This window comes from Morone saxatilis, unplaced genomic scaffold (genome assembly GCF_004916995.1).
Source record: "Morone saxatilis isolate NCDOM2014 unplaced genomic scaffold, NCSU_SB_2.0 Contig11, whole genome shotgun sequence".
NCBI classification, from domain to species: Eukaryota; Metazoa; Chordata; class Actinopteri; family Moronidae; genus Morone; species Morone saxatilis.
The window spans coordinates 9,086,302-9,112,328 of NW_023339663.1; the positions used below are offsets into that span (position 1 = coordinate 9,086,302).

The 26,027-nt window shown below is 40.5% G+C and overlaps 2 protein-coding genes across 2 annotated transcripts in view; one reads left to right on the forward strand and one right to left on the reverse strand.

The window, feature by feature from the left end:
• Positions 1–410: 410 nt before the first annotated feature.
• Positions 411–11,957, forward strand: LOC118321079 (WD repeat, SAM and U-box domain-containing protein 1-like). The gene is given in 14 exon segments (XM_035652267.1): positions 411–474; positions 2,101–2,512; positions 2,654–2,841; positions 3,248–3,334; positions 3,972–4,065; positions 4,865–4,898; positions 5,008–5,048; positions 6,811–6,917; positions 7,073–7,090; positions 7,542–7,568; positions 7,952–8,165; positions 9,572–9,604; positions 9,606–9,661; positions 9,806–11,957. Coding segments are annotated over 13 exon segments (1,449 nt in total). The 5' UTR covers positions 411–474; positions 2,101–2,114; the 3' UTR covers positions 9,958–11,957.
• Positions 11,958–12,013: 56 nt separating this feature from the next.
• The window catches only part of LOC118320900 (protein TANC1-like), a 30,929-nt gene continuing 16,915 nt past the window's right edge, over positions 12,014–26,027 (reverse strand). Inside the window, exons 11-28 of the mRNA XM_035652021.1 lie at positions 25,159–25,325; positions 22,736–23,044; positions 21,243–21,443; positions 20,921–21,024; positions 20,632–20,740; positions 20,127–20,249; positions 19,800–20,036; positions 19,303–19,512; positions 19,004–19,085; positions 17,400–17,533; positions 17,191–17,314; positions 16,909–17,098; positions 16,182–16,312; positions 15,728–15,757; positions 15,552–15,643; positions 15,241–15,387; positions 14,120–14,220; positions 12,014–13,954 (exon numbers count right to left, since the gene is read on the reverse strand). Coding sequence (XP_035507914.1) covers positions 12,586–13,954; positions 14,120–14,220; positions 15,241–15,387; positions 15,552–15,643; positions 15,728–15,757; positions 16,182–16,312; positions 16,909–17,098; positions 17,191–17,314; positions 17,400–17,533; positions 19,004–19,085; positions 19,303–19,512; positions 19,800–20,036; positions 20,127–20,249; positions 20,632–20,740; positions 20,921–21,024; positions 21,243–21,443; positions 22,736–23,044; positions 25,159–25,325 — 3,860 coding nt within the window. The 3' untranslated portion in view covers positions 12,014–12,585. The remainder of the gene's footprint in view (positions 13,955–14,119; positions 14,221–15,240; positions 15,388–15,551; positions 15,644–15,727; positions 15,758–16,181; positions 16,313–16,908; positions 17,099–17,190; positions 17,315–17,399; positions 17,534–19,003; positions 19,086–19,302; positions 19,513–19,799; positions 20,037–20,126; positions 20,250–20,631; positions 20,741–20,920; positions 21,025–21,242; positions 21,444–22,735; positions 23,045–25,158; positions 25,326–26,027) is intronic.

Sequence of the window (26,027 nt, forward strand, 5' to 3'; positions counted from 1 at the left end):
GTAAAAAGTGCAATATTTCCCTCTGAGGCGAAGTGGAGTAGAAGTAAATGGCATACAATTGAAATACTAAAACTGAAAATAACTCAGAATTGTACCCAGGAAAAGTACTTTCCTCCATGCCCATGTCAAGTGGTCACATGGTGCATTCACAGGAAGACTATCACATAGATCCTGACATAGATCACACTATGTTGAATTTGAATACATAATACAATGCATCATTTAAGCAGCTGAAATACAGTAGTTACGGCGCAATATATATATAATATATAATATAATAAGTGCAATTACAAAACATTACACCACATATACTGCTCGCCCACTAAAGTCCGTTAAATGTGAGGTCCAATTAAAAAGTCCTGACTCGTCAGACACTAATTACATAAAGGGTGACGTAACCCGCGTACGTCACAGTCAGCTGGTCGATGAGGAAGTAAACAAGAGTCAACTGAAGGGACAACAGGACGGAGAAAGGTAAAATACACTGCTGTCGTTAACACACCAGACCGATTTCATTTTATTCACCTTCCCAGTTTGCCTGTTGGGAGGTTTTGCCACAGTTTTCTCACGCTGGTTCACAACATTTGACGTTGTAACGTCAAGTAAAGACAGTTGTTTCTCGGCTCTGCTGCACCGTTAGCTACAGTATCTACAAACACAGCAGTATCCCTGTGGCTGCTTGTGGTTGCTCTTTTGTTTTTGTGTTTTTTCCCCCAGGTTAATTAGGGAAAACCTATGCATTTTCCTTCCTAGTCTGCTATTTACCATTTGTAAACTTTAAGAGGACTGCTAATATTACTGTTGTATTATTAAACCAACGGTCACTAATAATGAGGGCAGAGCTGTAGACTTTATTTTACTCCATGAAGAATTGACTTGAGGAATAAAAGTAAAAAACATTTAAGTTTTTTCAACTTTTAATTGGGTAAAATCCCTGAAAAAAATAAAATATACAAATATAAAAATAAATATATACATACAGAAAAGACCTCTACTATGTACAGTTATCTCTCTACATGTTCAGTTATTATGTGTGTGGTCTCAGTAACTATTTTCACAGCTTTGAGAAAGGAAAAATGTTTAAATGCTGTTTATGGCTGCAACTAACAATTATTTTAAACTTTTTTTTTTTCAATTTGATTCATCAGTTAGTCCACAAATAGTCAGAAAATAGAAAAAGAAATGCCTGTGTACCATTCCCGAAAGCCCAAGGCAACGTCTTGGTAGAGAATTCACAGGTACACAGAAATAGACTTTTTTCACTGGACACATTTAGACATTAGGGTAAACACAGGTGTAACCAATGATTACTAATTAAGGTTATGTTCCCTTCAGGTCAAACAGAGTCAGACTGCTGCTGTTGGGCATGTTTGCTCACTGGAAAGGCTCTTCTACACTAAATGAAACTAGAAAGTAGAAATACTGTTGGGGGGAGTCCGGGGGCATCTGGTGGATGGACTGATAATGTCTGGAGAGTTCCTAAAATTGCATGGGCCTGGGAGAAAGAGAGAATGTGGTTAAAGACAGGGACTGAGGGGCACACTGAGTAAAATATAAACTATGTGACAACCAAAGATAAGCATTTTTTTAATCACATAAAACAGAAAAGCAGCAAATTATCACATTTGAGAAGCCAGAACATGCAAATATTTATCATTTTTGGTTGATAAATGAGTAGTTGCTGATTAAATATTCTGTTAATAAACAAATCGACTAACCGGCTAATAATTGCAGCTCTAATGCTGTGTACGGTTAATGCCACTATTAAAGACTTGCATCTTGACTTGTTTATGACTGGAACTGGACGTGCCTTTAACTTGTGACTTACCCCGGGAGATTAAAAACAGCTCCGGTAGAGGGAACAATGTGAGCTAATTAGGAAGAAATACAAAATGAATTCAATCATTTTTATATTCTTGTGTTCTTCTTCAAATTCAGGACTTGCTACTTCCCTGCTGTGCTGTGTGGGGAAAAAAGAATGATGGAATATATTGCTATATATGTCTCTGTGAACCTGGCACCTAGATATTTAGATTTAAATGAACCAATTTGCATATGATACGGTTTAATCTTTTCTCATTCCCTCTTTGTGAACTTTAGGACCAGCTGTCCAAATGACATCTCTGATTTGCACTTTACAAGACCATCGAGACGATGTCAACTGGTGTGCCTTCTCTGGCAAACTGTTAGCCACATGTTCTGGGGACAAAACTCTCAGGATATACAATACCCGCGACTTCTCGGAGCTGCCCTTCTCACCGCTGTCGGGCCATGGCTACAGCGTCCACTGCTGCTGCTTCAGCTCCTGCGGACAGTTCCTCGCCTCATGTTCAACCGATGCAACCACGTTGGTCTGGTCCATGGACACGGGTGAGATCGAGGCCGTCCTGGAGCATCCTGGTCGCAGTCCTGTGAGGATCTGTGCGCTCTCTCCTGACTCTGCCTACCTGGTTTCTGGTGCATCTGATGGCACGTTGGCTCTGTGGGATTTCCCCTCCAGACAGCTGCGCAGGTAAAGTTTAGGCTTACGTTTTATAACACGCTATCCAGGCAGCAACAAGTTCCGTGTGTTATTACACTCGAACAAGGGCCATAAAGTTGAATTAAGCTGAAAAATATTTGCCTGTTGATGCTGTTGGTTGTGTTTGTGAAGGACCGGAGCAGTGAATGACACAACAATGGTAGCCTGCTCCTTCAGCCCCTGCAGTCAGGTGTTTATGACTGGCTCTACCTATGGAGACCTGCGTCTGTGGGACCTGGACATGAATCAACTCCACGCAGAGAAAAATGCTCACGACCTGGGGGTCACCTGCTGTGCCTTCGCTCCCAGCATCCTCAGTGGTGAGAACCATTGCTGTATGTCTTTTAAACATCTGTGGCAGTAACTGTGACATACATTAATAATGTTTAAGATTTTAGACACAGATTTACTGGAAATATAATGAATATGTATACATATGCAAATATTAAACTATAATTAAGATACATAAGGGTACATATCTGTCAACATACCTGATCATATCACTACATCAATGGTAGATTAGGCGGGAACATTACTGTATGTTGACGTCCACCATTATGTAAGGCTTGTCACATTAGGTTGGTGAAGCACAGCTGAGCTGTTTGGCCTTCTGTTTAATCTCACCATGGGGACAATAACATCTGACTGGTTGCCTGATATTTTGTGAGATTGTTGTTTGTGAAAGATTGATGTTCAGTATCAATGTGCAATATTTTTCACTTTTAGGGGATAAAATGGTGCAGTTTCGTTTGGCATCATGTGGGCAGGACAGTCAGCTGAAGATCTGGGCAATTAACAAGTTCAGCTCTGGAGGTAAAGTAACATATCTTTACATACTGGAAGATCTCTGTCTCTAATGAATGCCGTTATTATAACCTTTTATAGATATCAGCCAAGATTGTAAACTTAGATTATTCATGTGCACTGTCGCTGTGTTTCAGACTTCGTATATAGTTAACAACAGTTAAAGTGCTGCCTTACAAGACATTTGACTATTATAATGTACATAAGGTGTTGTTATAGTCTGAACAGTGGAGAAACTCGTACAGTAGTTGTCTAGAGACATGTCTGATGCTGAATATTGATGTGTGCAGTTTCTGTATCAATTAACTTCAGTCTGATTACAGCCCTCAGAGGTACAATCCTTCATTTGTGTAGCTAGTTTGTAATATATCAGCACCAATATATCAAGACAAATTACTCCTGCCAGATACAAGTATATTTTATTTTAAACAAATCCAGAGTAGCTGCCAGTCCAAGTCTGCTTTTCATGCTATTATGTTCTTGTATTTATACTCAGATTTAGCATATTACATTTACTTTCTTTTCTTTTTGTCTCATTGTTTTTTGTGGATTTTTTTTTGTTAATTTGACATTGGTCAGAGACATAGTTTAATTCTCTTGTGTGTGTGTGTCCGTAACTACAGTGGTTTTTTTTTCTCTCTTAAAGCTTATAAGATGCAGCTCCTTCACACGTTAACTAGCCAGTCGGCTCCGGTCCTCTCCTGTGCGTACTCCTCAGATGGACAGTTGCTGGTGTCTGGGTAGGATCTTTTAAGAAGGTTTAGGAAACATATTAATTACTTTGAATGTTTTAGCCTCTTAATATGGATTGTATATACTCCATTTTCCAGAATTGATGTTAAGTTTTTAGATTGGTTTCTTACTAGGCAGCCAATATTATCTGTCTGTACCAGTGTAGTATGACAATCAATTTATAGAGACTAAAACATGCTTGAAATAAGTAACCCATAACTGTTATCATTTTAAAAACAGTCTTATCTCACAGTTGTCTTATTTATCACACAATAATAACACAGCTCTGACAAAAAGAAACAGACAATATGTTCACTGTGATAGAAATAATAATTTAACAAAAGTTTCAAATACATTTTCAAGTAAACCATTACATACAAATTGTATTTAATGCGATAAAACATGCAGAAGCAACCGTATGTTCCATTTTAATAGGCATATTTAAAAGATTTCTAATCATTCAGATTCCCTTAAGAAAATTCCCAAGAAATTGCTGGAGTTGCTAGCCATATGCTACATCTATATTTTACACTAATCTCTTGATTTTAAATAGATCTGTATCCATGTTTTGATCTATTTAGGATCAAGAAATCGATGTAAAATATAGATAGTTTGGACATATAAGTAGGCCACTATTATGATACAAGTGCACAGCTATAAGAGTGCAGGACTTAAGTAGAACCACTAGAGGGAGACATGGATTACTGTATTTCTCAACAAGTGAATGTGGATCTGAACTTGTTGTACAAATAGTCTGTTACTTTAATATTACTTATATACATAGTTTTATCTTTTTATTTCCTTCAGCTCTGTGGACAAAACTGTTACAGTGTATGATGCTGTAAGTACCTCTCTTTTTTTTTTATTGATTTATGTAGTAGTGAAATGTTTAACCATAGACTTGTTACATATTGCTCCACTCATAAAGTTAATATTTTGTCTGTTTGCAGAAGAATGGAGTTTTGCTTTACACACTGAACCAGCACGAGAGGTAAATAGTCATATATGTTATGTACATAAGGTTTGTTTACTGGATTTTCTTGGACTTTCTGGACTTCTTTCTAAATGTAAGCATGAATTTGTAAAAAGGTAAATTTGATCTCTTATCTTGCCAGACAGAATATCTTCTGTATTGTATTGTGTATGTATTATTTGATATTTAATTTATTGTCTTTTCACATATTTGTATCTTGACAAAATTCAAATTTTGAGATGTTGTGGTTTAATGTTTAAATGAACAAAAATGTGTCAGGCAAAAAACTAAACAGATTTTGAAATCAATAGGGAAAGCAACAGTTTAAATTGTCTCTATGAAAATATCAAAACCTTTTAAATATCATAACATATTAATATTGCGATAATGCTGTGATAGTTCTGGCAATATTAATGTCATCCATATTGCTCTCCCCTGTTTACACTCCAACTTTTACACATTTGATATTTGTGTAGAATTCCTAAAAGAGGTCTTTCACACAGTTTTCTGGCAACTGGTGTTAACTCTGTTTACAAACATAAACAAGTTCAGTCTGTCTTTAATAAACATATTTTGGGGTAAAATCCACTGCAAGATGCCTTGCAGTGCTAACACTGAGAAAACACATTTGTTAACCTATTTTGTTCAGTTTTTTTTTTTTTTTTTTAATTCCACAAATATCTGGACCACTATAATAAGACGTCACACTGATATATTTCCAGACTGGTTTTATTAGTGTTTTAATACCACAAATTGTTCTGTTATATAAAAACATGATCATTAGTTGTCATATGACTTGTAGGGAAGACAGACCCACCACAGAAAGTACCTTTAACAGATTATGACCCAGTGTGGTCACAAAATATGCATTTTATAAAAAGGTAGGGCTGTTATTACTGTGTCCCTCCCCCTACACACATACGCACATACAGTTTACACGATAGCTGAATGATCACACTTACAAGCTATTTAAGTCCATCAAGCCACCTGTGATTGAAAGGCAGAACGCTCATTTCCTTTCAGTTGGGAAAATTAAAGTCATCTTAGAAAATCAGTAAGTGAAGTGGAAGTAGATGCGGCAAGTTGAAAGAAAGTGAATAAATGGCGAAAAAGTGAATGACAACACTTGACAAAATACCTCCAGGAAACTCGTTTGACTTTAGACAAGCTGATAACTGTGCCTCTTGAGGTCGAGTTAGTTCATGCCTTTCACTAAACTCTTATTGGAGGCTTTTAGAGCTGTTGTTTTAAGCCAACTAGCTTTTGTGGATCAACATTTCTGAGCAGTCCAGCTTAGGTTTTAGAGAGATTGTCGTTGTTAACGTTGCCTTGACTCTTGAATCTACTGAAAATGTGGTTTTAATCCGTATTTAGATCTTAGTGCAGCCTTTGACGTGGTAAGCCATCACTGAATTGGCCTTCGGATGGAGAACATTTCCACCATTGCTACATATTTAGGTCTGCTATTGAGACGTAGTTCCCACCTTTTAACCCTGTAAGAGTTGAACTGCAGCTTCAGGCAGGGCCCTTACCTTACCAGGACTAAGATTTGGGGAACTTGGCTGGTTTCTGGATGCATTGAATGGACCTGCTTGAGGATCTTATGTTCACAGAATCCTTATTATCTTTTAATATTGCTTTAAAGAACATTGTTCTCCCCCCCCCCCCCAGTTTCACTTCTCTCCTCTTGCTTTGCCTTTTTAATTGATATATTAGGGCTAAAGTTACACCTCATTGTTAACAGAACCAGCATCCAGGTGATTACTGTCCTCTGCTGCAGGTACGTGACAGCATGCGCCTTCTCTCCGACTTCACCACTGATTGCTACAGGATCCATGGATAAAACTGTAAACATCTGGAGGCTGGAGGATGGATGCAGTGGCCATGGTTGGAAAAACACACACACACACACACACACACACACACAGACACACTGCTCCAATAGAGTGACATTTATATTTTGATTATTTATTACATTTGTTTTGTCTTCTAATCTATTTTTCTGTCTGTCTCCTTTACTCCACCTTGTGTCCAACGGAAAGGCGGGAAGTCGATGCCTGGTTAGTTTTCTTTTTATCTTAAATATTGTTTTTTTTGACACTTGAAAGGAAGAGAGAGTTCCTTTTTAAAATGCAAAATTTACACTAAACAACAGCAAACAGGATTCTGCAGTCACACCAGGCTTTATTGCCCCTGTCTTCATGTCCAGGTGGTATTCTGTTTGCCAGCTCTGTAAATCTTTAAGATGCTGCATCTATTCTTTGTTAAATATGGCTTTTTTTAGAAGTCCTATCAGAAAAGTTGCACCTCCACTAGTAGTAGCTTTCATTTCCTCTGTGTGTTGAGATGTCGTGATAAACTAGTGTCATCTTGTGGTGAAGGACACAGGTGTTGTGTACAAGAGGGCTCCATTCCTTAATCACTCTTCAGTCTCAAGTGTTGCAAGTTTGCTCAAAGATTACATTGCATTGCTCATGTTTACAGTGACTTCTTCCTTTTTTTGTGTTTCAGAGAATTCTGCACTGACGTCAAGTGATGGTAGGAAGGAACAAATACTACTTACTTGCTAATGAAAAACATACCATACAAACACTAAAACTATTTATAATTTATTTGATATAATTAGGAATGGTTATATATTTAGCAGCAAGTGCAGCAGTCTAGGTTTGGTGTAGCATTTCTGTCTGCAATGTACAAGCTCCTTTTCACCTTTTAGTTTCACCCTGTGTCAATAAAGACGTCAATGAGACCTCGAGAGATATATTTATATTATTATACAAGCTGTGCTAGCCACAGCCCCCTAATCAATAATTAGTCTGCAGGATTCCAGGATAGTCTTGAATGGAGAATATTTGGCCATTTTTCAAAAGGTGCTGCAGCTGTCAAGGGCTTGACCGTCTTGCTTTGATTCACCCTCTCAGGGAGAACCTCAGCGCGCAGATCGAAGCTGCTGGTCAGCGATTGGTCGGAGGAGGATGTGTCAGTGTGGCTGGCGGAGGAAGGCCTCGAGGGATTGGTGGGCACATTCACAGCCAACAACATAGATGGGACAGAGCTGCTCAATCTCACCAAGGAAACGCTGGCGTCAGAGCTGCACATAGGTGAGGAAGACAAACATCACACGCTGCTCCGCGAGTGCAATGCCACTTCTTCAGTCCCTCATTTTCTCACAGTCCTAATGCTTTTGTCTGAAAGATGAGAATGTAAAGCCAGTCTTATGGGTATTACACGCCTGGTGTCTTGTGAGAATGGACATAGACGTGTGTGGATTACGGTTTTTGTACCTATTTACATGGATAAAAGGCAACACATTAAATCAAAGTAAGGGTGAAGGAATGAATGAATGTTGGTGGAGGTTTTACTCAGCAAGATTACATAATATTAGGCTGCACTGCGAAAGTACTCGGCTTTGGGGCCTCAGCAGTTCTGACTTTAATCTGGAGCACTTCATCAGTTACATAATACAATCCCCAAAACAGTATTTCCCATATGGTCTAAAGTGGATTTGCACCTAATATCATTAGGTCTTCTTGGTTCCAAGTCTGTCTGAAATGTTTATTTTTTTGTTGTTGTTGAAATTTTGGTTAATCGGACTTTACCCTGTATATTTTTGGCTTTTTTCCGCAAGATTTGCAACCACTAAAGTAAGAGTGTTATGTTGTTGATGTCAGTCTACCAGCTAGGCCAGTATTGGTCATGTAGTTGTCAGCAAATGTTTGTTGTATTGCCATGCCGTCATTTCCATCCCACAGTCGCTGTCAATCACTCCTCAGTTTACACAGCTTCAGTGCTGTGACAGCTTGTGTTCACATTGTTCTGTTTTTAGTAACGTAGCATAAATCCCATGTTTTTAGCTGAACTAACTTAGAGAACGGTACTGAGTCGCAACATGTTTTATCTACTGCAATAAAAGAGAGAAAAAGGCATATTTTTCAAAGGTGGGAGTGAAATCAATAAAGTGTGCTCTCCTTCTAAAGAGGCAGCAACAAAATGAAACACAGTGTACCAGCAAGATGATCAGGGAGTCAACAAAGTGTTTTGTATTCAGCTGTACTTAGCTTTTTATTTTATGAGATCATTCAATGTAAATCTTTAATAAATACTTGTAATTTATCAGGCTCTGCTAAACAATGTTACTGAAACAACCGTATTCAAATTAAAATGCCCTCGAGTGCCTTCTAAGTATTTAACTTTGCTGACTGTCTGTCCAGTTCAGACTTGATCTGCTCCCAACATGTTCACTCTCACCCACGCTCACATTTGCCATCCAACAGGGAAAAGTGCTAAACGCAGGAATAACAAATCCTCAAAACCTTGATATTGATATTATTGTATGTGTTAGTGTTTGGGTCAGTTCAGCTTGTTCCACTTGATGCTCCAGTGGTTTCTATTTTAATGAAAGCCCACAAAGTCTCGAATCTGTCTCATTTCCTTATTGTCTTGCGTGTGTGCGTGGTGGTGGGTGTGTGTGTGTGTGTGGTGGTGTGTTCTCTGTAGGGAGTCAGTTGGCCTGCCGCATTTAATCCTGGAGAAAGGTGGAGGATGAGAGCTGATTCACTGTGTTCGGCAATTCTGATGGTTCTTTGGGTCAATCACCAGAGAGCTGATGAGGGAACCAGTCATTGCTGCTGGTAAGCAAAGATCAGACCTATACCACTTAACAAAGTTTACATATAATGACATTTAAACCATTAAATTAGAGTCAGCTCATGAGACACATACTCTAAATTTGTCTGTTTGAGTACTTTGAGTAGACTGTAAATATTTCCCAACAGATGGATACTCATATGAAAGAGACGCCATCGAGAGCTGGATCAACACTAAGAACCGCTCCAGCCCCATGACCAACCTCCCCTTACTGACCACTCTGCTCACCCCTAACCACACCCTGAAGATGGCTATTGGCCGCTGGAAGACTAGCCACTAGCATCTGCAACACCTTTGACCCACAGTGCTCCAAATATTTTCCCTAAAGTAGACAGAAACCAGAATACAGTGCTCCCAGGGATGCCACAGCATGACGGATACAAGTGTGTGAATTTGTTTCATTTGTGGCACACTGTTTCTTTTTTGCATTCATTTGTAAAGCTGCAATTTTTGAACACTGGGGAGGAAAATGGCAAACTCTAAGTGTACTTTCGGCCTATGATTTTTTTTTTTTATGGCTAAAATGTTGCCTGCTTACACATCAAGTAGTTACAGAGCAATATGGAAATCCTAGGGGAGTGCTCTTTTTTTTTTTGCCCACCAGAAGAATGCAAGTTTAAGGCGTCTATAATATATATATATATTTTTTTATATTAACAAAGCTTTATAGCAAGCTTCAGGTCTTTTTTAGCTCTCCAGCCTGCAACTTTAGTATTCTGGTTCAATTTCACTGCTCTCATAGTTTTAGTGGAAAAGCTCTTTTCTTTCAAAATCCACTGTACACTACCTGCTCAGCACCAGACAGCAGACAGATAATGTTAGTGGCTAACTGGTGAACATAGTGGAGCTAGAGCTAAAGAGACAGAGTTGGTAGAGACCAAAAACAGAGAGTTAATATTGGACTAACATTTACCAGGTGGTCAGAAACATGACTCCAAATTAATGTTCATGTTGCTCTGTAATAACTGTAATACTGGATATAAGGAACTGTTTGCTAACAAGTTTGCCATATTAATCTAAAAGGTGATATGTCAATGTTTTCATGTCATGTCTCTGCTGCCCCCAAGTGGCAAAAAAAATAGTTTCTGCAGGTTTAATACTGACTTGCCTTTCATTTAACTTGGTCTGCCAATTCCTCAAAAGTACCTTACTACTTTCTTGCTTTGCTAAATGCTGGACTTTTTTCACCAGCCTCATTTACTTTATCTTCAGGTCATTTTTGAGGTCTTAAGTGCTGTACAGAAAAAGCATGCCTATAAATAATTATACACTATGTCAGCAAGACTGCAGGCTCCCAAATGAAAAAAATATATAAAGTGCAAATGAATAACATTTAGTTTTTATAATCTTCAACAGGTTCACCATTTCTGGTGATCTAGCTAGCTGTACACAGGTAGATATTTTGCTTTGCTTGATTTTTAAATCTTAAAACTTTTTCACTTTCATTTTTATTTTATTTTGGTGACCCTACAAAAGTGGTTTCCACTGCCTCGTTTTATTGGTTTCAAGGAAATCCAACCCAGTGGCATAATATATAGATCTGAATAACCAAAAACAATGAGCTGTAAGTTAAAGCTACATAGAGCTACAACCTGGGGTGTTGATTTATGGTTGGAGCCGCAATAAAACAACCCCTAGAAATATAGTTTATTGGAGCTTTAATTGAAAATTAGTAATGATTGTTATCTTTCTGAAAACAACTATTTCCACTACATGCGGGGAAGCATTACATATAATACATACATATAAGTTTTTTTTGTTTTTTAGGTTGTCTGAACATTGCAGGACCTGGCTTATGACAAACCCTATGGGAATAGTGCTTGGCCAAAGTAGTTGAGGGTTTACTTCCCTGTACAAGCTAACATCCAGCTTTTGATGATATCAATGAAGACATTTCCATATTCAGAAATTGCAGTGTCAGCATTTTATAAACAAGTAATTTATTTTGATGGCTTACTTACAAGTTAGGTTTTACTGTGAAAGGACAAAACCTTTCATCCATCCATACACACTCTGAAGCTTACGCAACATTTTATGGATTTTACTGTGAAAGAAATAGATGTAGAAATGTAAGTCCTCCATTAATATTTTATTATACCACACTAATGATGTGGTAACATTCTGTAATCCATAGTATGACTCTGAAAAGGGTATATGATAACTATGGACATACAGCAATGTAAGACGTCTCTTAAGAGTTGTTATACTGCAACTGTTGCTCGTGTAATTGCTCTCTCTGTGTCCAAATAAATCAATAAACACTCCATATGAATATGTTCTCTGCTATGCAAAAATAAATAAACATATACTGTGAATATTGAAGCAATCAATTCAGTAGTAGATTATGACAATAAGTTTCCAACAATGTCATGTACAGTGCCTTTTTTTATCAAATGTACCAAGAAAAAGAATCTCAAGTTCACAAAGTAATTTCTTTTTAAGCCTGTAATGCTGACAGATAACCACTTACAGGGAAATATATAATCTGCAAATATAGTGTACACCGTACAAATATAAATGTTTTTTAAAAGACACTTGACAATAGAAATGGTCATATCCTGCAACTAATAACATGAGGTTTTTATATTCGTGCACAAAGCTTTCTCTGACTTATATATTTGATATAATAAATTAAAAGTTTAGACAATATACTACTTATTTTTTAAATCCCTACTTAAGGTATGTCTGGTTTTCTTGAATACACTAGTGTAGCTGTAGACATGTAAGTAAGCAAAAGCATAGTAGCCTGAGTTGAACACTGGTTCTAGATTGTAAATGCAGTGCAGCAGCATAACTCTACAAAACAGGCTCAGGGAAGGGAGCTGTTCTCAAACCAGTCTCCCTTGCTACCTTATGTGGGACTTAGTTTGTTGAAAACAGCCTGTATCTGTGCTTTGATAAACTATATTCAGACATTGGACTCTATAAATGAGCGTTTGGGTTTGATGGGAGCCATATGCAGAGCCGGGTTGTCTCTTGTTAGGCTCGCCTGTCTGTGCCTTCCATCAGGGAAGCGAAGCTGGGAGGACGTGGTGCCTCTGGCCTCTCTCTGGTGGAGCCGCTCTCCAAAGTCCCGGCCTTGCTGCTGGCTGTTGGCCTGACTTCCAGAGAGCTGCTCCTGGAATGAAGCACGTTTGAAGTCGTTGTTGAACCCTTGAAACTCCATCACTGACATGCTGAAGCTCTCTACCCCTCCTCCCCCCTGCCCCTGTCGGCTCAGGCCAGAGGTCTGCTGGCCCTGGACTCGCACTGATTTGTCCATTACCCCCATAAAGGGCCGAGGCTTTAGCTCAGGTTTTGTCTTGAAGCTACCACTGCTCTTAATGGGGCATGGAGCGTCTTGTACCTGCTGTCTGCCACCGTCTGATAGGTTCCCACTGGAGGCCTGGCTGGAGCTGGAGCCCCTTGAGCCTGCTGTTCCTCCTCCACCGCCCTCCCTCCTAACCTCTATACCAGACCCCAAAGCAAGAGCCAGGCCATCCAGAGCCACAGAGTGGGTGGAGAGTCTGTCAGAGCCCCTGGAGAAGCTGGAGGAGCGGGGCTGGTACATCTGGAGAGGCCCAGGTGGAGAGGAGCTGTTGGGGGACATGGGGTGATAGTGCTCAGTGGGGCTGTGTCCAGAGTGTTCATTGGCTGATCCAGGGCCGATGTCAATACCCATCACCGGTGTGGGCCTCAGGGAGGTGGAGATGTGTCTGCCTGGCAGAGGACTGGATGGACCGCACAGAGAAAGAGGCCTGCCCCCAACTCTGCTCCCTGACTGGAGGGAGTGGCAGTGGTGATGAGTCCTGCTGCTCTGGTTCTGGGTCTGCCTGTTGATAGCAGGAACAGGCTCAGGCATTTCCACAAACAGTTGGTTCTGCACATATTCCTCTTGAGGGTAACATGGCGACTGATCTGCCAAACCAAAGGCCACACCTCCAGGGAGAGTCCTGTTTGGAGCGTACGGATTCAGTGGCCAAAATTCTGGACTTTTCCCACACTGCAGGCTCACCTCCTCACCATCCTCCTTCTCTTCCTCCTTCTCTGCATCAGTTTGCTCTGCGGGGACTTGCCTCTCCAGACTTCCCTGTGAATAGACGTCTGTCTCCTCCTCTGTGGCTTGATGGTGGTGGGTGTGTGGGTCCCTGTTGTAACCTTGTGTCGTGTTGTTGCTGGATATCTTCTGATGATGTTTGCATTCCTCCTCTACCCGTACCAGCAGGCGCCGGATCTCCCGGTTGGACGGGGAGAGTCGTGCTGCTTCGTGGAGGTCTGCCAGCGCTGCAGCAAACTGCCTGGGGAGGACAGAGAAATTGGACAAAATAACTTTAAAAATACTTAATTTACAGCACCACAGAGATGTAGCATCCCAGTGAATTGCTGATTCTTGCAAAAATAACTTTCCATTGAGCAAAATGATTCTGCTTTGAAATAATATACTTGATTTAATATGGTTGTACCTGCTACTCCTCTTGGCACGTGCTCTGGCATAATACGCTTCATAAGACCTGGGTTTGAGTTCCAAGGCTTTTGTTGCAAACTCCTCAGCTATTCCAAAATCCTGTGTTTCCAGAAAGAAAAGTGCAGAGTGCAGTTTGAATTTCAATTTAAAATATTAGACGCAGCACAGTAACAAACAGACCCACTAAGCTCCATTAGCTGTGTGGTTAAGTGACTAGAGTGAAAAATATTTGCTTTGCAGAAATAGTCTGAGCCAATTCCAATAAAATTAGTGTTTGTGTTCGCATCTTCATTATATGAATCTGAAGATCGAAGCCTGTTTAATGAAACAGAACTCGCGCTGCATTTATTGACCAGGAACAGAAAGAGTGGGAGAAGAAATAGACAGGGAGCAGCTGGTTTTTCTGCTGGTTTTTACTGCTCTCATCATCACTCTCAGGTGAATATTTAATGACACGAACACATTGTGATTCTGTCCTTGAGAGAGAGGTCAAAATGGCAGCCTTGAATGTGAGATTGTGAACATTGCTGCTGAATGTTTAATGATGGTATCATGTAGTCTCACTGCTGGCCCTTACTGCCTGCTTTCTGATATAATATGTGGATTTAGCCAGCCCACTCTCACGTCCACTGTAAATAACCCCCTGTAGAGACACAGAGAAAGAGAGTGTGCTCGGTCTGCCAGAGAGAGTGACCTTATCACATCACATTATCTGCTCCATTATTCATCGGCCACAGTGACCCCAAGGATGGCATTTTTACACAGTCTGTTAGGACGTCTGTCATCACCAGGGTGGGTTCCAAACCTGGCTGCAGGCCACACACATCTATCTCAACACTAACAGCACACAGTTATTCATTATGTCACCACCTGCTTTCAGGTCTTACACGTACATTCTGTTTACTGGGGAGACATGAAATTAGATCTGAAAAGCAGAGATATTTTTACAGTGAGCTATACTGCTGCTGACAGTATCTTTTTATGTGGATACAGATAAATTATATATCTTAAGGAACCATCTACCTTGCCTTGGTAGCCCTCGTGCCATCCCCTCAGCATCTAATAAACCTGCCAGTGTTAAATAGTGCATGAAGAGTTTGATACAGCTGGGGGCCTTACATTGGTTTTCCTGCGGCAGCGGGAAAGGTTTAAATAGAGGGAGACCCGCAGGTCTTTGAGCCCTTTCAGCTCCTCTCCTTGCCCCTCACGAGGTAGCTTCCTCAGGGCATACTGATAACGCTGGCCTGCCTCCTTCATACGTCCCTTCTGAGACACACACAGGAAGAGGGAGAGAAAACAACGGACAGAGGGGAAGACAATTTTGAACAAATAATCCACAAAAACACCTCGTTTTGGAGTCTGTTCAAATAGAAGGCTGCCAGCTTTGCCACACGCTTACAAAACACTCTTTAACATTCACTATAACATACCTTGTAAAGTATGTTGCCCTCCTCCATCAGCTTCTGCAGCAGGATGAGGAGAATATCTGGTTTGGAGGAAGCCATAGCCCACGTAGCATGACCTGATGGAGGGGTACAAATATTTATCTTTCTATTATCTGTCTCGCCTTGTCTCTTTTACTTTGTGTCTTGCATAAATCATGTACCTGATCGATCATGCGGAGCGGTTCTGTAGCCTTTCGGTTGATGGAGAGAGAGAGATAGAGGTTAAGAGGGAGTTAGAGAAGTGGATGTAAACTGCAGGTGCTGCAAAATAGGGACTAACAATATACTGCATGGAAATAAAATAGGCAGTTATAAAGTAATATAAATTCAGAGTGTGCAGGTGCAAAAGCATAGCACATAATACAAATCTTTCCAAGTGAGCTGTGTCTTCATTGATTGGTTGAAGTCAGATACAAATATGAATGCAGTAGTGGGTTTAGCCAGAGAGGTGTGGATTAAACTTTACGCTCATTTTAGAGGTTGCACTTCAGTTATTGGAGCTTTTTTAACTGTCCGTTAATATTAACTGTTTTGGAACATTTTGTGTTGGACTATATAATTTGTAGAGGTTGGGATTTACTGTGGGGGCTGTTATGGTAAGCATGGTGTTTATACCCATCTTTGATCCTTTCTTAAGCAGCGAGGCACCAGGGCCGGGTTCTTGGCAGCCATTCGTCCTGTCTAACCTCTGTACCATTGTTGTCGGCTTTTTCCAGCACGCTCCATGTTCCACCAGACAATGCAGCCTGACCACGTATAGAATAATAACAACATATTATATTTATATTTAAGATTTGAGCAATGCAAAAGTTGTTGGATATTTCAATCATTTGGTTGATTACACACTGTATGCGTCACTACATTAGCTAACTTTAGTAACGTTGCTGTCAGCTCCTTTATATCCTGATGATTTAGAAAGTTCTTGATAATTAGATTGTTTTAATTACTGTCCTGCTGATAATTAGATTACATTAATGAGAGTCAAAATGCTCGCATTGAAGTTTTTTTTACACCACATGAACTGTGATTGCAAATTGACATCCTGTGTTGCAGTTGCAAATTATTATTATAATTATTTTAGCAATTATGATTTGTTTCATTTGTCTAAAATAGCTTAAAATGTGTGGTTGTGCATATGACATGATTATATATTTTGTATTTGGCTAATCATCTTTTAACAATTACAATGTTTTGCAACTTATTGTCAAGTATACACTTCTACACCCAGGTCTATAAACTGCATCCCAACCACAGGAAGAAAGGAAAATGCAAAAAAAAAATAATACCAAATAAAGACAGACATCTATTTATATTTCCATTATCAACATATTATCTAACCAACAGCATGAAACCCACTGTATCTGCATCCCCGTTAAGAGCAGCTAGGTCAAGTGGAGTCCGTCCCTGTTTGTCTGGTTGATTCAGGTCTGCGCCTGCCTCCACCAGAAGCTGCACGGCACCTTTCTGGCCCTTCAGACAGGCCCAGCTAAGTGCAGTCAGCCCCTCCTGATCAGCAGAGGACAGAGAGGCACCTGGGACCACACACAATACAAATATTGTCCTGCAGTTCAAATACATTCAGTTAACATGTTAAGTTATTAGTGGGGAAGGTGGGGACTCTGACCCTTTGACAGCAGGAGTTCTGCAGTGCTCATATGGCCCTCAGAGGCAGCCAGCATCAGCGCAGTGCGACCCAGCTTGTCGCTGACATTGATATCTGCACCTTGCTTCAGCAGCAACTCTGCAACCTGGGAAAGGGAGGAAGATTATTCAGACACAAAGAGAGAACTGGTTAAATGAATAAAATCCTATGCCAGTGACCAGGCTCCTTACCTGTGTGTGTCCATGTTTGGTGGCACTGAGCAGCGGGACCATCCCCCTGCGGTTGGGTATCTCCAGGCCTGGCCCCCTCTCCAGGAGGAACGAACACGTCTCCATCCTCCCTCTCCCTGCTGCTGCGCTCAGCACTGACAGAGGGTCGGCATAGAGATGAGATGACGAGGCGGAGAAGAATATGCAATTGACACATTTAGGAGAGAAGTAGACGCATAAGTGAGAAACAGAGAGAGAAAACAAGGCTGTTTTTTTCCATGATCTGTTTGATTCTAACACAGTTGTTGTAGCTCTTCATAGTATATCTTGGGTTAATCTGTTGAATTATATCATTTTGCTAATATTAACTGTTTTAAAACAAATCTAGATATCTGACAAGATATCAAAATTGATCAAAAACACCTGCTTTTTCTCTTTCTTATTCCCCTTCAACAACATAAGGAAACAAAATAAAATCATTTCATTATTTCAATCATAACTGTACACACTATATAAGTTGCCCCCCCCTAACCAGCCAGTGTTACTTTGATAAATGTTGGACATTGGTCCTTTTTTTAGCATGCGAGTCCATGTGCAGCTGGGGATAGAGGCAAAGTATTGATGTAATTCTCTAACCTCCAAGTACTCTTGATTAACAACATCATGTTTCATGCGACCACATGCTTCAGTGAACAAATCGATTGTATAATATTCTCTTTAAAGAGAAGTTATTGTCACATGTGAAAAAACAAAACAACTGTCTGGTAGTCTTTTGTTTAAGGTGACTTTGTACAGCTGCACTAAATAGTAACAGGGTTACAGCTGCTGCTTTAAATATGCAAACTGAACCAGTAAAATGATTAGTGTTGTATGCACTGCTGTTTTGGGTAATTGTAATCCCTGAAAAAAAACAAATGCCTGGTTAAGTAACCAGACTTCAACATGTATCCTTGAATGATCATTTCATCTGCGCAAATGGACTGTAATCCAATCACACTAATACTGAACGTAAACATGAAACAAAGCCCTTGTACTGTACATGCAAAGGTGAATGTTTCAGAGGGTATTTCATGCTCTCACTTTTTCTACCTCAGCACTGGAGGGGACTGTGTAATAGAATTATACTCTAATGGTGCTGTAGGCAGAGATACAGGCTTCATCCGACATGCTTTCAGGAAATGGTCCTAACAGAATTCTGCAGGCTGCACTATCGCATCTGTGATAGAGGTAAAAGTATTACAATTGAATAACAGGCTGCTTTTTAGATGCTACAAATGTGGATGGACAAGATATTCTGTGTGATAAACATGATGCTCCATTTCTGCTAAAGACAAAAACTATTTACAATCGAATCAAGTATTTGACATCAACCAGAGAATCCTAAAATCATAATATTGAGACCAGAAAGTGGGAATCGAGTACTTCTAAGCTCCTACAGCTCCAGTCAAAGAGCTCCCTGTGCATCCATATACATGTAAGTTAGCTGTTTAATATTTATTTTTTGCACAGAACTAGAATGTGTCTAAAATGCAACCCTAAAACCCTTGAGCATGACTCCAGAACGACACTGATGGACAGGAAGAGGTGAGAAAGCTAAATTTATCTGACTGATAGGAGAAATGTACCCGTTTCTCCCCAGAGAGAGTCGTGAGCGTCCATCTGCACTGCCAGCTGTTCATCTTTCAAGTCCAGCAAGCTCTTCACCACCTGCAGGAAAACACAATTTTACAGTCCTGTGTATTGCTGGCTTGCTGTGCAGAAAGAAAACCAAAGCACCCACAGACCTTGACCACAGCAAACAGAAAACTGCATCTAATAAATCTTCTACATCAAACAAGGACAGGCTCCATGCTCTACATAAAAAATCAGTTTCAGCCAAGTGTTAAAAATGTTTTTGTCTTTCGGACCTTGAGCTGATACGTACCTGTGTGTGTCCCACGCTAGCTGCAGCTGTAGCTGCCTGCTGTGCTGCCTGTATTTTTCCAGTCACAGTCTCATTGCTGTGATGCTGCTGTGGGTCAGTGGGGATCTCTGCTCCCCAATCCTGGCCCAGTAAAATGTTGATGATTTCTGCATGGCCCTTCAGCCCGGCATGGACCAGTGCACACTGGCCATTCTTATCAGCATGGCCCACCTGACACAGAGGGGTACACAGAAGGACTTACAACACTGGTCCTGGCCGGTGCCTGTAATACGCTGGCCTAGATCAGGCCTGTTTATGTCATCTGTCTCCCAGAATAGATCCTGAAACTGTGGTGAATGTAAAACCAGGGCTATTCAGGATATCACTGGTGTAAAGGTACTGAGAGACAGAGTGTTCTGTCACAGATTTAAATCTGATTTATCTACGGTAATTATCCTGGTCATACTCTCCAAACCCAAATTTGTCACTCTTTCTCTTCACACAGAAATGACACTGACCTTGGCCCCTTTCTTGCAGAGCAGGCTGACGATGTCGGTGTGTCCTGCAGCGGCTGCCAGACAGAGTGGCGTCATGCCACTGTCAGTGGTCCCTTCTACGGGAGCACCCATTTCAAGCAGCAGCGCTACCATCTCCAAGTGCCCCAGGTGGGCGTGAACAGCCAGAATGGGGGCGTGTCCTACCACCTCTGTACACCAGGTCACACTGGCACCACCTAGCATCAACAGACGACTTACCTGCAGGATGAAATAGATGATTAGTATATATCTGTAGATCAGATTATATATTTGAGTGTATGTTTTTAATGTAGAGCATGTGTATGTCACCTTGATGTTCGGTGTATATAAGTTCCTCAGGGAGGCCAGTGCAGCGGACAGACTGTCTGTGCTGCAGTTCACCCACATCGCTTGAAGAACGCTGGAGGACACACCTGTCTTCTTACTCAGACCCTGTGAGTGTGTGAGAGAGACACAGATACATAGAGAGAGAGAGCCAGGAGACAAAGAAAGAGGGAGATTAAGCCTGCTCAGATGAGATCTGTGGTGCAGAATTTGAATTGGGTCCCAGGAGTAATGCAGTATGCACAGCATCCACAGTACAATATTCACTGTACTGTGGGCGTTTATCTATATGGATAGTGTTAATATGCGTGGGTGATGGTTGGGACATGGGTTAACGCTAATATATGTGTTTCTATGCGATAATATACAGTAAAGTGCAGGATCATGTTTCCGTGAAGCCTTTGGGAATAGAGGAGATCCCGAAGGGTTTAGGTACAATCCGTTCCAGTCACAAACCTACATAACAACATATATACATAGTTCTTGTTACCTTGAATATGTGAGCCTTGAGAATGTGGTGTCCCAGTTCCATAGTCTGCTGCCGGTTCAGCTTACCCTCCTGTCTGGAGAACATGAAGGCCAGGAGAGCGTGGCCACTCCTGTAGACACATGTATAGTGCTTACTTACTAAAGATTGGCCTAAGTTCTACTGTACCAATGAAGATTTTTTTAATTTTTTTTTAATTTTTTTTACACTTTTTCTTGGTGTATTCACACTTGATGGATAGTACATCATCTTTAGAACCTTATGCTGAATGATCTTTGACTTTTAGTCTCACCTAGGGTCACAGAGAAAGTCTGTGCTCTCTCCATCTGCTCTCCAAACCAGCCACTCTCTGAAGGAGGGATGACACAGCATCCGTGTGCCATCCCTGCGTCTCACCTATAAACACAAATGATACAGGAAATTCCTTAAAATGTAAAGGTACAATTAATTGATATGATTGCCCAGAGATGCTGCAAGTCCTTTAGATAAAGACTACCTTTAAATCACTAGTTGTATGTTAAAATTATGTATGTCATAGCAAAACAAATACAGCACTCGAAACAAAAGCTTGAATCATTATGTACCCTTCCATGCAGTAATATCAAGAGTCTTACCATGAATCCAGCCAGGCTGTCTAATCTCAGCTGGAAGTCTTTCCACTCTAGCTCCCCCCTCACACTGCCTGCATTCAGTGCCCTGAACATTTGTTCATCAGTCAGTGGGTGCAGAGATGCCAGTGCCACATTTAGCACCGGAAGTATCCGTTCAAAGACCTCTTTATCCGGAAAGCTCACACGACACATCAGCAGGTACACCTAACAGATATTCATGAACATGTTGTTAATGATGTTGTCAGATTAGATACGTAAGAACACTTTCTAACAAAAAATATTATTTGCACATATATGCAACATCATATCAACCTAACAAATGATTCCTACATATTGATCTAATGAGTCAGTCTATTTGTGTACATGTCGAAGTTGGCATGTCAGTGATGTTCAGTATGTTTTGGGGTGACACCAGTTCTGTGTATGTAGCCGGCAATGAGCAGGATTATGCCAATCATATACAACTTTTCCAACTGTATCAAACTGTCCGCTACCTGGATCTACACATCTAGCATACTTTTATGCATGCTTTTCCACATCCATTATCCAATCATTAGATCATCATATTTCTAGGCCTTTGTGTGTATACTAACACTTGCTCATCTCTATTTTACACTAATGATTATGTAACATTAAAATGAGTCTGTCATTTGCTTTAGTCACTGAGGACTATTTTGGCACTTTGTATAAATTCTTTGATCCTGTCATTTTCATCTTTTATTTATCTGAAAAGCGTGTGAGTAAACGTTTTTCTCTTTTTTTGTTAAAAATATGCCTAAACAATGGTTGTCGCCTGTGTACCTTGTGTGTGTATTTTATGGACATTGATTGCTTCAGCCTCAGGCAAGATGCCATTTCACGGTAGACAGCTCACCGGGATGACTGACAAGTGTTAAGTGTTAGACTGTGAACTTGACCAGATGAGGAGGAGGAAGGCAGGTCCAAAAATACACTCAAGGTAAAAATGTGTCTTTTTAGCTCCAAACAATTAAACATTATAGTTTACATAGTAAGTGAACTGACAACCTAATGAAACACACATTACTCAACATCTGTGGTTCGCAACATTTTCTGTCAGATGTAACCTGTAACTTAGAGTGGCAGATACTGGATGTTTTAAAAAAATTTATCCATTACTTTTAGCTAACATTTACTATCTTAATAATTTTTCCATTACTTAGCCATCTATTTAAACCATTTAGACATAACTTTTAGCTAACCTTTCTTTTTCAAACCTTTGTTCATTATTTTGTTTCAGCTAATTTCAATTATTTATCCATCATTTTTACTTTATTCTAGCTGTTTAAAGGCTTACTCACAACATGTGGTGTCCAGGTGTTACAGCTGACTCAATATGTGCATTTATATATTTTTTAATCAAATCATAATTTCTACCTTTTCAAATTAGCTGAGCTTATCGACAGTCTTTCCATGTGCACCCCCCTAGGCTACAAATACCCCATGCTTGTTGGGAATCAGTGCTCTATGTGTCTGACCTCTGACAGGGAAACAGGCACCACCAGGTAGTTTCCTCCTTTCAGAGCCAGGTGTCCTTTGTGGAACAGATCCAGGGTCAGCTGAAGGTATAGGATGGAGCCGTGGCTCCGTGTTGACAGGTGGCTGCTAAACTTGCTGAGGAGCAGCTGATCAGGGGCCGAGCCTGTTGGCGTGGTGACGTTCGCAGCGACCTGTGTGCTGCTGCTGACCCGGTGATGGATGTAATCACTCAGGTCAGCTCCCAGATCACTGCTGTCTGGCAGGATGTCCAGAGAGATGCCAGAGAAGGGAAGAAGGGTAGTGATTTCCTGTAGGAGAAGAAAACAGACAAATTATGGGTGCTTATTGGTAAAAGCAGACACCACAGACAGCACAAACACCTCAGTATTTAAAGAATAGTAGGCAGCATGTCTTTGGTGCATTAGCTAAGGACAAATTAAAAACAACAAAATCAGGACCCATTCCTCAGATGCTGTTGCCTCTGACTCACGCGGAGCCATGGGATACAGTACAGTAAATAGTGTGACAATGACTCAAGCTCCAACATTGCTCACAGGCATCTTCAGACTCACATTTCATCTCCTCTTTTGCCATCCTCAACTGCTCAACACCGGCCAAAACCAGCTAACTGCTTAAATAAATCCACGTTATTGCTGCTCAGTTCCTCGTTAACAAAGACTGAAATTTTAGTTAAACAAGAAGTAATTGACTTGTGGTTGTGGAGTGTGCTCCACTTAACCCTTTCTCAACAGTTTGTGAAATATACAGGTTGTTATACAAGAGTACGTGAAATGGCTGGTATAAAGAGAAAGGGTGACTGATGATCCAATCAGTAAGGAGGGGATACTGGATGTGTGGGAAAATAGCTGTTTTCTTCATCTTTAAATTTCGGTATTTAATGCTTGCTCACTTCAAATGTATCATGAAAAAAATGACCTCAAACGTGCTTTGTGTATTCCCAAACACTAATCAAATTATGTAACTGGCTGGCTGGCTGTCAAGCTCCAGACTCCCAGCAGACTCCCAGTAGTATTACCATCCATTCAGGGCCTAATCCTTGCAGCATTTGGAGGCTTGGCTTTGGCATTGGACAGATGCGTCCGCTGTTTGGTGGGATTACCAACCGGATTGAGAAAATACATCAGACTAGAGTGAGCGATGCTGCTAAAAGCCACAATGTCTATACCACGGCAGTAAAAGCACAACATTGAACTACACAGTGTGTGCAGAGAGCTAAGACAAAAGAAGTAGGTACTGGAAAAATGTCTGTGAGTTGGGTAATATGAGGCAAGGTGAAACTAAAAACACTAAACACAATTTTTTTTTTTTACGTCAAGTGCTGCAAAAACTTCCTGCACAAGAGTCTACATCACGCTACAGCAGGGATGAACGGAAATTCGTTTGTGACATTTCAAAATCACATTTAAATAATTCAACATCTTTTTTCAGAAACAGTATGTTTGTTACTCCTCATATTCTGCAGACCTCACTGTCAACAACTCTCAAAGGTATGATTTTTTTACTCAAGAGCAGTTCCAGTGAAAATTGTTCACAGTGAGATCTATGAATTATCCAAAGCAAAGCTGGAAATACACATCCATCCATCTATTATCTATTATCCATTTATTATTTGCAGGGTTGCAGGGGGCTGGGGCCTATTACAACTAATTGGTGAGAGATGGGATACACCCATGGACATTTTGAAAAAGGTTGAAATAGTTTGTCCCAATTTACCCAGTGGCCAACCGTGGTACTGCAACAGAAATGCCTCACACCCCAAAAAATATAAGGGTCACCTTATTATTGATTTTTAAACCACAAAAGTGTTTCCAGAAAAAAATATGAGCACCAATAAAAGCTTTTTTGTTTGTGTTGCTGTGTCAACAAGACAAGAAAACCATAAAGTGCCAAAAAGGTTTTTGACTTATAAGCCTGGTGAGTAATTTTAATTCAAATGGATGAGTGCCATCTTGGAGTCTGGTATCAAGTTCTTATATAACATCCATGAGTAAATCCTAGCTAGTTTGGCAGTATATCACAGGGCTAACATCGGGTACAGAGCAACCATTCACACACACACACAGTCACAGCCTATAGGTTACATTTTTGAATCAGCAAACCTAACCTGCATGTTTGTTTTTTGTGGGACGAAACCAGAGCACCTGGAGGAAACCCATTCAGGCACGGGGAAAACTATGCTGTAGAATATTTTTGATATTATTTCAATTATGTGAGGATCACAAACAGAATTCCAGCCACCTCCATTGTATTTGGGGGTGGATGCTACATATGTGGCTAGATACCACTAAAGATAAGTTAGAAATATTAATGGTAAGTTGGGTGACCCGACTCTTTGAGGCAGGGTGTCCTTCGGCTGAAAGATCGCTGTAAAGAACGCTGTAATGCTAATAATCTCACTCACCACCAGGCCTGTCCTGACTGTGACCACCAACTTAAGCCAGAGTGGAAATTTGGAGATTATTTTGGTAATGAAAGTGGCAATGGTGTCCCCATAGTCTGGTTTATGGAATTCTGCCTCATTAAGGCTGTCAACCAATATGATGTAGTCTTCTTCAGGTAGCCTGCGCTCTGAATACACATAAAGCAAAAGACAGAGAAAAAAAGAGGTTGGAGCACATTAAAAGACCAGATATATTACATTAGCCTGGCAAAGAGCACATAATAAGTAAACAAAGAAAGATGGTATGATAGTTTCATCCAAAGCCTTTCATAGCTAAAAATGGGTGCATCTCTGTTTTCCAGCACAGGATATGTTGAGAAAAGCCCCAACTGCTGATATTGATTCTATTCTGCTGAAAGGGGCTAGAGGCCATTGTTGTTTATCAGCTCGAAACAGGACATATCCATCATGTTTCACATCATCTAAGCTGTCAATGCATCCCTACAAGCAGGGGAGGACTCATGCACTCAAGCACAAGGGCTCTCCATTTTTTTCTAACCTGCTTAATAGTGATGGAGTAGACAAAACACTCCTTTGCTCAGACTGTGGAGGGCCTGGCCATAATAACGCATCAATCTAGTTCACTGACTGTATCATGAGGAACTGAGCTGGCTAATATGTCCGTAACATTCACAGCCTCTCCAGAGTATTTTGTGACCTTGAAATCCTGTGGGATGCTGATGATTCACCGGGGCAAAAATAACACTCATCATTTCCCTATGTAAATGACCTAACATCTGTTTCACACTCTACAGTGTTTCAAATCATTGACCTTAACTAGGGAAAATAATCTATGGGCTCATCATGGAGTCATTAATGGGCTATTTCAC